Source organism: Amblyomma maculatum, chromosome 10 (assembly GCF_055883805.1).
Source record: "Amblyomma maculatum isolate TAMU_Amacu chromosome 10, ASM5588380v1, whole genome shotgun sequence".
In the NCBI taxonomy this organism is placed as follows: domain Eukaryota; kingdom Metazoa; phylum Arthropoda; class Arachnida; order Ixodida; family Ixodidae; genus Amblyomma; species Amblyomma maculatum.
The window spans coordinates 144683383-144698617 of NC_139353.1; the positions used below are offsets into that span (position 1 = coordinate 144683383).

At 48.5% G+C, this 15235-nt stretch overlaps 1 protein-coding gene across 1 annotated transcript; it reads left to right on the forward strand.

Annotated features, from left to right (window-relative positions):
* Positions 1-306: 306 nt before the first annotated feature.
* Positions 307-14692, forward strand: LOC146177632 (uncharacterized). The gene is made up of 4 exons (XM_084581169.1): positions 307-369; positions 1925-1955; positions 11495-11556; positions 14333-14692. The coding sequence occupies exons 1-4, from the start codon at positions 321-323 to the stop codon at positions 14587-14589; spliced, it is 399 nt and encodes a 132-aa protein (XP_084437295.1). The 5' UTR covers positions 307-320; the 3' UTR covers positions 14590-14692.
* Positions 14693-15235: the final 543 nt, after the last annotated feature.

Consider the following 15235-nt stretch of genomic DNA (forward strand, 5'->3'; position numbering starts at 1 on the left):
TAAGCATATATTTACAAGAGTTTCATATGCGTCCTTTGCCCACAAAACGTTATAATACACAAAATTTTTAGCGTCAGCGGTTTCAATAATTTAATCTTCCATAGTGTTGCGACAACGTTCGATAAAAGGTATTTTCTTCAGCGAGTATGTCTATGTTTCAGTTCCGTGGGTCGGTACCGCTAGGTTATTTACACGGTTATCCATGAGGAATGTCTTTCCTCACTCCCCACCCTGTCCTTAAAGCTCATGAAATTGATGAACTCAGATGTGATGGTTTTGTTACTGTATAGATAAATATATTTCTTGCAGGTCCACCAAACATGAAAACGTTCGTCCTGATCGCTGTCCTATTTGCTGCCAACGTGTGCCGTAAGTGGCGCCCATTCGTGACATCTCCTCTACTTCACAATGCATGCCTGTTTACAAAAGAACGGTCGGACACGTTAAGAAAACCAGCGTTAGAATACCGTAAGAAGGAAGGAAAAACTAACTGTAATCACACAATATCAACAAAACGTAAATTTTAAAGAGTAACAGCTAGGAGACATAACATGTGCAGGAATTATGCACAGTGCTGTCAATCGCAGAACCGCTTCTTGCTCTGCGATGCGGGATGTGGTGCAGTCTGCATTAATTGCTTACAAAGTACTGACGCGCTGGGAAAAAAAAATTTTACGACGCAGTCACGGAAGATAATTGCCTGAGATACATGAGTGAGTGTGCAGATCCATCCTACGGTAAGTTTGGAGTTGCAAAGAAAGAATCCGATCAGATGACACTCATCGCGAGAACTGTGGCCGACTACTGTGCCTTACAAAACTGGGCATGGGGCAAATAACGTACCGGCTTAGGGTGAACGTAAAATTTTGATGTATGTAGTCATTTACGCACAGGAAGGAGCGAGAATTTACTGCGCAAAACAAAGTGCAGAAACATTGGTACAGAAGGTGTACAACTACAATGAATACCATTGTTATACTCAAAAATGCAGCTTGGGCTGCTTGGTGTTCGTTCATTTTTTTTTTGTGCCACACGCCTGTAAGCAAAGACGACCCGAAAAAAGAAATCTGCACTCAATTCTGGGTCTATTTTCGTCCCGTCTTTTCGTTCACGCAGCGCACAGTGCAAGAGTACCGTTGCTCCGTACCGAAAAATGATTCGCGGAAAGAAGGCACGCAGTCCATCACTTCTAGGGGACGACGCCATTCTGAATGATAAGATAGTCACTGCGACTGACATCGCTTTACTGGCAGAAAAAGTCGGCCGTGGTAGAAATAGGCTGGCACACATCTGTACTATTAGCGATGCAGGCGAGAAAAATAGGATGGAGGTATATCTGGGAGGCAGTTAAAGACGTGCTTATTCTGCAAGCTCTGAAGGCACGCAATAGAGACCAACACATCTCCATTTTTGAAGCTGGGAATTGCGACAAGTTCTTCCTCTCTAAGAACGAAGCAAGAACTGCGCTCCAAATATTAATTTCCCCAGTATAAGAAGCTAAAACAATTAATTGTTTTCCAAATTAGTAAAGAGCTATAGCTAAGTTGCTTTTTTTTTTAAATGTATTAATCGCTTGTAACAAAGATTGCTGCCACTCAGTGCTGGCCGAGTCCAACATCATGGACGGTGGCTACAGGTCAGGAACAAAACACATCGTGCAGCGCTGTCTCAGACGCAGCGGGAAACAGTGAAACGCGTTGATGTTCGTCCAGGTTAGGACAAATAGATCTACTGGGTGAATTATTGGATTTCATTGTAGCGATTTAATTTAGAGCTGCACGCTGTTTCGACATTACTATGCTCATTAGCACGCTTTGGTCATTAGATACATGTTAAACTTTCATCTACAATACCGCCATTAGCAGCAAAGTTTTTTCAGCACTTTGTCACCTCTTAACACATTGTTGTTTCTCTTTTTACTCAGATGGCTTCTACTTACCGCCTGATCTTGATCCGTGAGTTGGATATTTTACTTTCTGGGAATTGTTTCTAAGAAGAGCTGACAGTCAAAAGGGAGCGCGGAAATGTGGGGACACCAAAAATTATAAAAAAAGAAACCCACGGGCGCTTGGTACCAATCAGTGGTTTAGGACGAGATGAAAGGGAATATATAGTTCCCATCGCTGCGAACAAAATATTATTTAATGACAGTAATAGTAGAGGTAAGGTTTATCAAGGCTAGCCCTCAGTTGCAGAAAAACGCAGGTTCGCAGGGATTTCGTGTGCGCACCAAATGTCCCACGGGTTTAAAAACGTTGCAGGGCTGTACAACGTTCCGGTCGTCTTCTCTGACCCTCGTAAATTGGGCGCAATCTGTTGTGAGCTGCACAGGTGCTGAAAAATGCAGAAAAGAAACACATGTGTACCATCAAGCGCAAAGCTCCGCATGTTCCTTGTGACGTTGCTGCCGCTATCCTGTGGTGACTTTACATAGGTCAGACCGGACGGTGCATCAACAAAAGATTAGAAGAACGCAACCCTTAACAACCTCACGATACATTGCCACGTGTTTAAAACTAACGGCAAGGAAAATAAGAGTGCACACCGTTGTTTTGGGTGAACCAGAATGCTTTTTAAACACCGTAAACAACCTGATCGAGAGATCATGGAAGCATTTCGCTGCGTTTCAACAGTGAAAACTCCATCAGTTAAACATCCGTTTGTTTGACTGATTGGGAATTCAAATACTTAAACGCATCACTCGGACTTTAAAGATAATCTGATGCACAATTGGTTCTTCCCCTCGGCGTCAGATAAAGATTGTCACCTTGTGCGTTTTTTTTTTTGGGGGGGGGGGGTAGTTGTATGTTTTTTTGTTTTGTTCCCCCAATGCGCCTTTCTAGAACAAACATATAAACCTTAGTTGCGAGTTAGCGCCTGTTCTTGTCCTTTCTCCATCCTTGTTTTCAGTTGGCGCTTTTTTCAGCCATGAAGCGTCAACGTTGTCGGAAGACGCGTTGCCATTGCATTGCGGAATTGCTGGACGACATGGCGCAGGATGTACATTTTATCGCAGATACTTATGAATCCGCGATTCAGTATCGAAGTCCATCGAGGAAGCCCGCTCCCGATATCCTTAAGCATTTGACGCTGGGATATAGGGTAGAATGGATATTGATACTATAAGAAAAGGTCGTGTGCAGTTTTATTATTTTTAGGAATCGGGAAGGTCGACGTATCGACCAGTGAGCGACTGTTGTTGTCATATGCACCTCGGGAAAGCAAATGTGCCGAGAAGAACTCGAAGGAAGTGAAGATGAAAAAAAAAAAAAAAAACATTCCGGCTTTCCAGTAAGAAACTGTGGGGAATGCTACTTCTACCTTGCTACTGCGAGAGCAAATTTCACCTAAAAAGCGGAACAGAGTTGTAACATTTTAACCATGCAAGGAAAAGACAATGTAAAAAAAAAAAAAAAATCACTCGGAGTAAATTTCGTCTACCGTCGTTCCGCCCAACCAGGGGTTGGCGCGAACTGGTTCGTTCTCCAGGCAGGGATCCGTTGCACCACCAGCGGTGCTGCTCCGTCAGGGACGGGTATCTAAACACAAGACTGAAGGGTCTTCACAGATGAACTTGATTATGAGCTTTATGTAGTACATCTATTTACATATGTACACTTTTACAAGATTGCAAAGACATGTGGCAACAACTGGAACCTGTTGGTCGGTCTTCCCGGGAGAGACTCCCAAATTCGGCAGAGCCGATGGTGCAGAGCACCTACCTAAGACCCGATCCAACCAAGAACACCCAACGAACCTTCGGCAACTTCAGTTTACACCTCGGGTTCACACCCCTTGGCCCGAGCTATCCAATCACTGGCCATAAGCGGCGTGATTGGGCCAAGAAAATTCACCCTCGCCCCGTGCCCGGTCACCGCTGTCTCCAGCGCTCTTTCCACACTGAAACAGTACAGGCAGGTGACCCATGGAGCTTCTTTTCTTTTTTTCTTTTTTTTTTTAGTTTAGGGGGAGTTGACCCCGTGAGCACTCGCGAAGATGTTCGTTCCCACGCATCTGGCACGCACCTGTCTGACCATCCGCGGACGACACCTGTCTCCTTCGCTTCTACAGAAGAGACGCTGCCGACGCTTTGCGGCGCATTCCTTCGAACGAGATAGGGAGCGGCTCCCGCTTCCCATTCAGGAACTCGAAGGGGATTAACTAAGCAATGCGCCACCACCTGCGCGCTAGGCGCCGGTTTACTCCCCAGCCTCTTTTTTTTGACTTCCAGTCTACAGGGCAATGTACGCCCCCGCGCGCACCTTGACGATCCCTTACAGGCCCTCCCCAAGATTTTACAAGGGGCCTAAATGGCACCTTTAAAATTAAAACAATCAAGGGATCGGCCTACGTGACGACATCGTCTCGATAGCGGGTGCACAGTAACAAAACACTAAAAATTGGCCCCAACAATCCAAAACAAAAACAAAAATGCGCACACTCAAATACACAAAGTTGCATGAGCGGCTCGCTTCTTGAATGAAGTCCGGGTTCGCGTATTGTGTTCAGTTCACGCGCAAGTACGTCCAGCTCACGAACACTCCACACACACACACACGCATAACCACTGCTCGCCTGCTCGCTTGCGTGGCCGTCAGGCGGAGGTAGGGAGGGGAGCCCCCTCTCGCTCCGCCCCCGGCTGGGCATCGCTGTCCAGATCCCAGCAATCGTTGCTGACGCGTGACATGGCGTCGGCGTTTGCATGTGCGCTACCCTTTCTGTGCCTCACCTCAACGTTATATCTCTGAAGCGCAAGTGCCCAGCGTGTCAGCTTCGCGCCGTGCGGCGTGCTGAGCGTAAGAAACGCTAGAGGATTGTGGTCGGAGACGACAGTGACCGGGGCGCCGAAGAGCCAGTGATCGAACTTTTTTAGCCCCCAAATCACCGCAAATGCCTCCCGTTCAATCGTGGACCAGCGGGTCTGCGCTGGGGAAAACTTATGGCTCGCAAACGCAATGGGGCGTTCCGAACCGTCTTCCGCTTTTTGTGAGAGGCAGGCTCCGGCGGCAAAAGCAGAGGCATCAGTGTGTAACCAGTATGGCCCGTTGGGGTCAGGAGTGGCTAGGGCTATCGCTTCGCAGAGCGCGGCCCTGAGCTGCTGAAATGCACTCTCGGCTTCCTCAGGCCATGGTATTTTAGTGGGAATTCTTTTCCCGGTGAGATCTGTGAGCGGCCTCGCCACCTCAGCGTAGTTTGGTACGTAACTGCGGTAGTAGCCGCATAGACCTAGTACACTGCGGAGCTCGCGCTTGGTTTTTGGCGCCTTCAACCCTTTTATTGCCGCTAGTTTGTCGGGGTCGGGCGCGTGCTGTCCTGAACCGACAATGTGTCCTAAATAGCGAATGGACGCGCGTGCTATTTGACACTTTTCGAGCTTTACTTTTAGGTTCACTTTTTTAAGTGACCCAAATACCTCTCTTAGATGACGCACGTGCTCCTCTAGTGTCTCGCTGAACACGGCAATATCGTCGAGGTAGGCGCAGCAATACTCTGCATGCGGCAGTAACAACCCATTCATGACCCTTTGAAACGTCTGCGCGGCGTTCTTAAGTCCGAAAGGCATAACTCTCCATGCGAACTGGCCGCGGTGGCATGAGAAAGCTGTGAGCAGCTGAGCCGTAGGAGCTAGTGGCACCTGCCAGTACCCCCTCCTGAGGTCTAGCAGCGTTATGTATCTTGCTCGTCCTACCTTCATGATTAGCTCCTGCTGTAACGCCATCGGGTACGCGTCGGCTACAGTCCCGGCGTTTAGTCTGCGAAAATCTACGCACATTCTCACGGTGCCGTCTTTCTTAGGCACGCAGACTAGCGGGTGGGCATGCGGGCTTTCGCAAGGAAAGATTAGGCCCAACTCGAGAAGCTCGTCTACCTGTTTCCCCACCTCAGCCGTCAGGCTCGCCGGCACGCGATAGGGGTGGGGCCCCTTGGGCGTAAAACCCTCCTGCAGCACAATCTCGTGCTGTTTCACCGCCGCTATCCCTGGCCTATTGTTAAAAAGTTCCGCGTGTTCCGTGAATACTTCCAAAATTCGGTCTCGCTCGTGTTCGGATAAATGGGCAATCGCGTCTCGCGACGGACGGGCGTCTGCAGGTCGTGCCGCCGACGGTCGAGGTGCGTACTCCACGTCACCGAACGCGCTGTCCCCCTCGAACATTACGCCTACATTCATCACCCGGCTAATGTTGGGACGCATTTTGCTTGCATGCACCAGCTTCTTACCGCCCTCCGGCATCTGTATGAAATAGGAATGGTCGCGGTATCTTTCAATTACCGTACCCGGTCCTTTCCATTTTGGGAACATCTTGCCTTGGCGCTGTTGATCGAATATTAAAACAGCCTCCCCTTTTCCGAACTCTTTCGCGGTCGTTCGCTTGTTAAACTGCGTGGCGTACACGTTTTGCTGCCTTAAGCTCACGGCCTCTGCGGCTTCGGCTGCTCTTTCTAGACGACCTTTCAGGTCTGTCATGTACTGAGCCGGCGAGGGCCCCAAGTTTACCGGACACTCACTTTCTCCTGTCAAAGCTTTCTTGAGTATGCTGAGTGGTCCGGTTGGCTACCTCCCATACAGCATCTCAAACGGGGCTACCCCTGTTGTGTCGTGCGGTACCTCGCGGTATGCCCACAACAGGAAGGGTACAAACTTGTCCCAGTTTCTACCTTCCTTCTGAACGACATGGTAGAGCATGTTTTTGAACGTTCTGTTCCAGCGTTCGACAGATCCGTTACTTTCCGGATGACCCGGCGTCGAAAATCTAGGGGAGCACCCTAGTTTCGTTAAAAACTCTTTGGTTAGCTCTGAGGTGAAGTTTGTTCCGCAGTCCGACGCGACCATCTCGGGGATACCTGTCCTACTGAACACCTCTAGGAGGGCGTCGCACGTAGCTTTAGCGCTCAGTGAACGTAAACACACGACTTCTGGCCAGCGTGTGCACAAGTCAATGACGCACAGCGCATACCTGTGGCCCCTACCTGATGCCGGCTCCAGCGGCCCAATGATATCGACATTTATCTGCTGAAATGGATACCGTGGCCTCACCAAGGGTTGTATGGGTACGCTGTCTGCTTGGCGCAAGTCTGACCTTGTTTGACAATTGTGACAGCTGTCACAGTGCCGCTTGACTTCGTTTTCTACGCCCGGCCAATAGAAACTGGTTTTTATCCTGGATTTGGTCTTTCTAAAACCCAAATGCCCTCCCCAGCTTGACTCATGCGCTAACTGCAGAACTTCCCCGCGGCGGCAAACTGGCAACACCAGCTGCATCACTGTCCGACCCAGAAGCTTATCCTTGTGGTACAAAATTCCGTCTACCACTGTCATGCCCCTCTTTCCTGCCTTGGCGTCTTTCCAAGCTCCCTGTAATGTCTCGTCAGTTCGCTGCATTTCCCGGAATATTTCTGAAGCGCTTTTTTCTCCTATCGGTGTAACTTCCATGGAGCGCTCTGTGCTCGTGCGTCGTTCGCCTTGCACTGATACCTGGGCAACGGTACTTTCTGTGTCTACGTCTACCACCTCTGCTTCGGGCGGGTACTGCTTTACCTCGGCCTGTGTGTAACCCTCGCTCTGTGTTGCCCTGTCGGTAACGACTCCTAGAATCTCACCCTCCTGCTTTAGAGACTCCCACGCTTCCGCTGACAGCAAACAATCAGTCTGTGACACCAGCCTGTCTGTCAGTGCACACAGGACCGGCACGGCCTCTCGGATGTCGGCAAATGCGCCCGCGTTTCTCTTTAACATGAGGGGTAGGACCGTCAACCTCGCCTGCACTTTTTCGCCGAACGCGGAGATCAAGCTAATCGTCCCGTGGGGTTTCACCAATTCTGGCGGTACAACACTCTCTCGCACTATTGTGATGTCTGCTCCTGTGTCTAGAATGGCCTGAATCTCCCCATCCTGACAGGTAAGCGTTAGCGGCTCACGCTGGTGTTGCGATGCTGCCTCCTCCCGTACTGCCACGCGCGCGGACAGTCTGCTCCTTTCATTCGGTGTGTTTCGTGCGTCCTCCTTTTTAGCATGCGGACAGCTCGCCTTTTGATGCTCTACTGCTCCGCAGATGAAGCAACCCCTTGGCCGTGGTTTCCCCTGTGTCCCTTGTGCTCGACCTTGAACGTATTTAGGAGGTTCCCTAACCAGCTTCTTTGCGTCTGCACTTTGGGTATCCGTACTTTTCTGCTCTACCCGTCTACCGGCGCTGTTTTTCCCCTCCGCATCTTCGAAGGTTTGTAGCAGCGTCGCCAATTCAGCAGCCTTTCGCCACCCAGTGCCCTCTTGCAACGTCACGTACTTTAATGCTGCTTCTGAGAGGTTGTTTTTCAACTGGTCTGCCACTAACAGTTCCAGTAGCTGCTCAAAGGTAGTCACATTCCGCGCGTCTACGTAGAAGCGTAAATAGCTCTGCAGTCGCGTCGCGTATGCTCTCCATCCTTCAGCGTTCCGCTTCTTCGCGCCTTGAAACCTGCTGAGATACTCTCCCGCTGAAAGTTTCAGCTCCTCTAGCACGGCTTTCTTTACGGCCTCGTAATCCCTGTGCTGAGTTGGCGCTAGCCGAGTCGACAGAAACTGCACCTTGTCCGCCACGAGCGGGAAAACAATTTGGCCCCACCGCTCTTTCGGTACATCGTATGCCTCCAGTGCGTTCTCCGCCGCCTCGAACCAGACTGGCACTTCCGCGTCACTTGGGAACTTTGGGAGTATCCCCGCGAGCAATTTTGAATAGTGTCGCAGCTCACCGTGCCTCTCCTGCCTCTCTCTAACACTGCCAAAGCCATCCCCAGCACTTCCCCGCTGATTCACCTGTGCGAGCTGTAGTTCCAATTTTGCTAGCCGACATTTCTCCTGAACCAGCAGTAGTTCGGCCTGAATTTTTGGGTTCATACCTTCCATCTCCTGCGCCTCCGGGATTACTGACGTCTCCGTCTCGCTAGACTCGCCTTCACCGAGTAATGTATCATCTGAGTCACTCATCGCCCTCGCTTTCTGCCTATCAGGGTTTAAATGGGCGAAGCGTGTGTCCATGCAACCTACCCAAGCCTATCTGGACAGCAATGCTCAAGCCGGCACGAAACAAGAAGGGACTCACCCTTTGATGCCGGACACCTGGTCGCCTCCGTGCCGCCGTTGGCGTTGAGCCCGCTGCTGTCGTCTTGCTTGTGCTCGTCGGTAGCTCAGTCGCCGCTCTGGTTCTCCCAAGCAGTGGTTGCCTTGCGTCGTTGGTCCGCCGCCGTGGGCCTTGTTGCTGTCTCAGTTCCCGATGACCGGAGCTTGCTTGCCGTCACCTTCTCTCTTCTCCACTGCCTGTGTCTCTACTTGACCCGTAGAGACATCCTGTCCGACTGCGCCAGTAAATTTCGTCTACCGTCGTTCCGCCCAACCAGGGGTTGGCGCGAACTGGTTCGTTCTCCAGGCAGGGATCCGTTGCACCACCAGCGGTGCTGCTCCGTCAGGGACGGGTATCTAAACACAAGACTGAAGGGTCTTCACAGATGAACTTGATTATGAGCTTTATGTAGTACATCTATTTACATATGTACACTTTTACAAGATTGCAAAGACATGTGGCAACAACTGGAACCTGTTGGTCGGTCTTCCCGGGAGAGACTCCCAAATTCGGCAGAGCCGATGGTGCAGAGCACCTACCTAAGACCCGATCCAACCAAGAACACCCAACGAACCTTCGGCAACTTCAGTTTACACCTCGGGTTCACACCCCTTGGCCCGAGCTATCCAATCACTGGCCATAAGCGGCGTGATTGGGCCAAGAAAATTCACCCTCGCCCCGTGCCCGGTCACCGCTGTCTCCAGCGCTCTTTCCACACTGAAACAGTACAGGCAGGTGACCCATGGAGCTTCTTTTCTTTTTTCTTTTTTTTTTTTAGTTTAGGGGGAGTTGACCCTGTGAGCACTCGCGAAGATGTTCGTTCCCACGCATCTGGCACGCACCTGTCTGACCATCCGCGGACGACACCTGTCTCCTTCGCTTCTACAGAAGAGACGCTGCCGACGCTTTGCGGCGCATTCCTTCGAACGAGATAGGGAGCGGCTCCCGCTTCCCATTCAGGAACTCGAAGGGGATTAACTAAGCAATGCGCCACCACCTGCGCGCTAGGCGCCGGTTTACTCCCCAGCCTCTTTTTTTTGACTTCCAGTCTACAGGGCAATGTACGCCCCCGCGCGCACCTTGACGATCCCTTACACTCGGTACTTGGCGTCCGTGGTGTTTTCCATGATCTATTTTTTGGCCTTCGATTCGTTTTAAGCTGCTTTTTAGTGTTTGCGACTGCGCGCCTAATGGCCCAAATCTAATATTATAAGCGCAGAAGCATAAAACCATTGTCTTGTGTCAAATACTTCATTTGGGGCATCGCAACTATGTTTTTGTACTTTAAAGTTCGGTAAGAAATATTGGCAGTGCCATCTTTGATGAAAACTGGATGCACTATCAAAGCTCGTAAGGTGTGTGACAGTGGAACAAAAAACCACAAAGTTGGCGAGCCTGGTTAGCATTTGCAGCAATGGACGGGAGGCTGCCAGCGTGGTGTAAGAAAAAGGAAATGTTTAAATATCTTGTCTCCCGTTTCAGCATCCTTAACGCAAGGCTACCTCTAAGAATCTATATTGTTACCAAGGCGTTTATGCTGACCGTCATATGGCCTCAAAGGGCGATTACGTCATTTTTGAGGCAATTGCTGTAAAGGCGACAGCGAGTATAATTACTGAGATGAAAAGAGTTCTCGAAAAAAAAAAACAAAAGAAACTGTTGCTATTAACAAGAAACACACAGGCTGCTACCTTCAGACTTCTTTTGTGCCGGAGTGGAGGTAACCTCAGAGCAGGGCTCTTTTACCACGCATAAAATCCTGATCCTGAATGATGCAATATTTTTTTTTTCGCTAGGGACTATACTGCCATGCTTACTTATTGTATTGGATGGAAAGCCTAAAAACGTCAGAGCGTGCCTTTGAAGCCATCCGGATACAGCTAAGACACTCAGTCTTACCTAACAAATGCTGTGCCGGTTTTGTGCTAAGAGATCTAGAGCTGCAATGGCGGTGCCTGGATATTTAGTTGTCTCTGTTTGCATTGGCATTACTAGCTCACTGATAGGATATACTATGGAATCAGACATAAACTTGTTTGGGGTGTGAGCCCCTTGCAGTCTCTGGCCAACTGAAAGACGTAGTCAGCTGGCACGCAGTGAGATAGTCACTTGATCAGATTGATTTTCACACAAGCGCGTAAGCTATCAGGGTGATGGAATAACCGAGGGGCGACAGTACTTGCGGGGAAGGCTTACCACTAGTCTGCCATTAATACGCTTCTTGGTGATGCTTATTTTTTGTCTTCCTTTAAAACTCCTTCAAAGTGTAAGTTATCGCCGTATAAAGAGAGTCTCCTGTAGAGAAGACTTTGGCGCTGACATGAGGCTATTCGAATTGACCGTGTGCTACGCGCTGGTTATTTTCGAGAAGTAATACTTGCTCGAACTTTTATTTGCAGGCTTCGCAACTCGCAGTTCGGTGGCCGATTAAGTGACATGGAGAGGGACAGGTTGTTGCAAGGTAAAGATAAGTTCTTTTCAAGCTACTTTCATTATTGGTTCTTTTCGGCGTTTCCCTGAATGTACCTCGCTTATACACCGAATATTTAATAGACATCATCAAAAGCGATGTTACGTCGCAGGCCCTCGGATGAGACGAGGTGCGATGAATGGCCTAATAGCATCCAAATGGAGCTTTACATTCTTGAAAACCGGCAAGACAGTGAGTGCAGTGAGGCCCGCGTAATTTTTTTACCGCTCAAAGGTTTCAACCTGTACAGAGATTAAAAAGAAGCGTCGGAGATGCTTGGCTATAACGGCTGCAGAAAGGCACTATTAACGATTCCTCATGCAATCTGTTACGTGCTGCTCTTGCTGATACTTCGTTTTCATTGGACGAGGCATTCCTACCCCTATGGTTGGAGATGAGTGTTGTGTATGTTGTAGGTGGGATGGTACGCCATGGCGAAACACACACACACACACACACACACACACACACACACACACACACACACACACACACACACACACACACACACACACACACACACACACACACACACACACACACACACACACACACACACACACACACACACACACACACACACACACACACACACGCACACGCACACGCACACACACACACACACACACACACACACACACACACACACACACACACACACACACACACACACACACACACACACACACACACACACACACACACACCCCCTGTGTCTTCTGTTATTGTACGTCGTCTATTCAGCTGCGTGTTTCATTATGTCTGAAGGCCAACTAGCTCAACGTTCTAGTGTATTAAAGGTAAGGAATGTAGACTTTTTAACATGGGGCTGCCCTTTCAACTAATGATATGAACTCGTAGTGTGGACGCAAGACAGGATGAAGTGTAGCGCGTGGATTTTAGATTGAATTTTTGCATTAACAATAAGTTTTATAATTGTTCCGCGACAAACATAACCGACAGTATAGAGGAGTAAGACCTAGAGCTTGCTGTGGCTGCGCTGTTATTCATCGAAAACGGTTTTACGGCCACTGAATATTGAAAGTTAAACACACCTGAGAAGCCGGATGTAGCGACGAAAGAGGACGCTTAAGCTTTGCCTTAAAGGGTTGATGTGATAGCGCCTTTAACACAGCTTTTTATTCCGCGATTTTCTTAGTTCGTTTGATTTTTGGACAAAAGAAGGCGCCGTATCTCTCTCTCCTCTATGGGAACGTATATACCTACAATTAACGGTATGTGATTGCAGGGATAGCTGGCCGTGATTTTTAATAACATAGCACGAGCGTTGAGCAAAGTGCTGGTCAGCACCTTATAACATGAATAAGCGTTAACACGGCTAGATTTGCGCACGCGCATGAATGCAGGGCGTTGTTTGCTATGCTATGAGTACACACGCCCTGCCACAATATCTGTTCGTATAAATAAAATAGAAAAAAAAAATCCCGGCGAGCAGTAGAGCACATGTGCTTTGCTTGGTGTCGCTTTTATCATGTTCCAACCTCATAGAGGGCCAGGCAACGCTTTCCACGCGCTGCTGTATTTCCTTTCTTTTATTTATTCTTAACCTAATTGCGATTCCCCGACGCAGCCTCCCTTAATAGGAAAAAAAAATAGAGCTAAATCACGTCTAAGTGTCCCATCTTAGACACGGGCACATGCTCTGCTGCCCGTCAGGTTTTTGCGAACACATATTGTGGCAGGGCAGGTGTCCTTGTGATCGGAGCAGTGTAGCAGATGAAACCCTCTTTCGTGCGTGATCTCTAGCCATATTTCACTCTTATGGCCGTTATAAGGAACTGACCAGCAGTTTGATTGAACCTCGTGCAATTGTTCAAAATCGGCAAGGCTGTACGTATATGTCGTCCGTTCGAGTCCCATTGGGAAACTAGTCTCCGACTTGATTAGACAAGTGGGAAGCGAAACGATAGGACACAACCCTGAACGACCCACAAAGCATAAATAGCAGTCACTATTTTGAGATGAAATCAATGGCGTATCTTCTCTCGACAGCCCATGCCGCCGAAGGTCGCTTTTCGAGTGAACGAGCTGTCTACTCTTATCGAGCAAAGCCTTAGCAGCACTATTCGGAAACGGGCCAGCGTTACGAACTAAAATTACGGTGACTTCAGGGCTGACATTTCTTTACCCATTTATGCGCCGTTCGCGTCGACTCCGGAATATTTTCGAAGTTGCAAGCTGCTTACCCTAGCTTCCGTATATTACGTTTGTTATCCATAGATATTCGAGCTTTTATAACAACTTCGAATGAAACCTCTTTTGGTGCACTTACGCTGCTTTTAGGTTCTTGATGCTTTCTGACGTTATTTATTGCCAATTTAGCACCTCAATACCTCGTGCGCTATTGGGGGGGCAGTAGGCCATTGTGAATCCATTCCCGAGAAAATGGATGAAGAAGAAAGTTAGACGAAGTGGTAACAGAGAAGCTACAGTCCCCGAAGCAATTCTCACATCCTATAGGGTCTTTTACCGCGCACGGACATCCAACTGCAAGCAGGCGCGTTTAGTTTTGCCTCCACCAGCATGCGACTGGCGGAACATAACACATTGCCGAATGTTATTGTCAATTAGCCACAATAACCACAATGGAGCTGAGCTCCGCATTTGGGCTTTTTGCACATCAGCAAAGCTAGATGTTTTGAAGCATGACAGCTTCTGAATGCCTTGGTCATTTTCGTGCTTTTTGGGCTAGTACAGGAAAGCGTGAAATTTTGTTTTCTGTACTGAAAAATCAATATTCCCACAGGCCTCAGGAGCAACAACCCTCTAGGATACGACCAGATGACCTCTCAACAAAGTTATGGCGGGGGGCGCCCTGCTGAGGTGGACATTGCGAGCAGGACCCTCAAGAAATTAGCCGTGTCCTACCCTCTGGAGTGGGCCATGGAACATCCCCAGCAGATTCCTGTCGTGCGCACAGTAGGTCGGTTGCTGGTGAACAGCCTACGCAATCCCTACGGTGCAGCCGCGCTGGCCTTACTCTACCCATCAGAAGCGAATTAGGACTCTATCGCCTGGAGACAGCTATCGCCGCCTACTACGGTTGGAGAAATGAAATAAAATTCCAGGGGTGTCCTTAGGTCTGGTTAGGGGCAGTAATGCGAAAGCATTTCTCTTCCTACTGCCGATTATGTTGTTGCGTGTTCGTTTCTTTAAGCGTTTGTTTACCAGTTAGTGTAATTGATTGACTAAATGCGTAGTTAACTAATTAACTCGAACAAAAAAATTATCTATTAATCATAACTATTTGACTAATTCGAACAATAAATAGTTGGTTCAATTATTTCATAAATAAATTACACATATCGACAACTTATTGTATTATTCCCCTTAATTACATAATTACTTAGTCACCTATGATAGCAATTGCTCATTCATATGGCCACTGATGACAGGCTCTGTCAACATACTCTGATGACGCCACTGATGACAAAAAATGCGATCACATTAAAATGACGAAACACAAACACGACTGCAAGTTTGTCATCTATTGCTCATATATACGTGACGTGCTCGGTTTTATGTTCAAAATGCTAGATTGCAGGGAGGGATTTGGAAGTTGTTAATAAATCAGTGGTGTAGGTACGTTGTATAGCTAGGTGCATTTTTTGTTATTTTTGTACCATTTGCCTCTGCTTTCATTATTTTT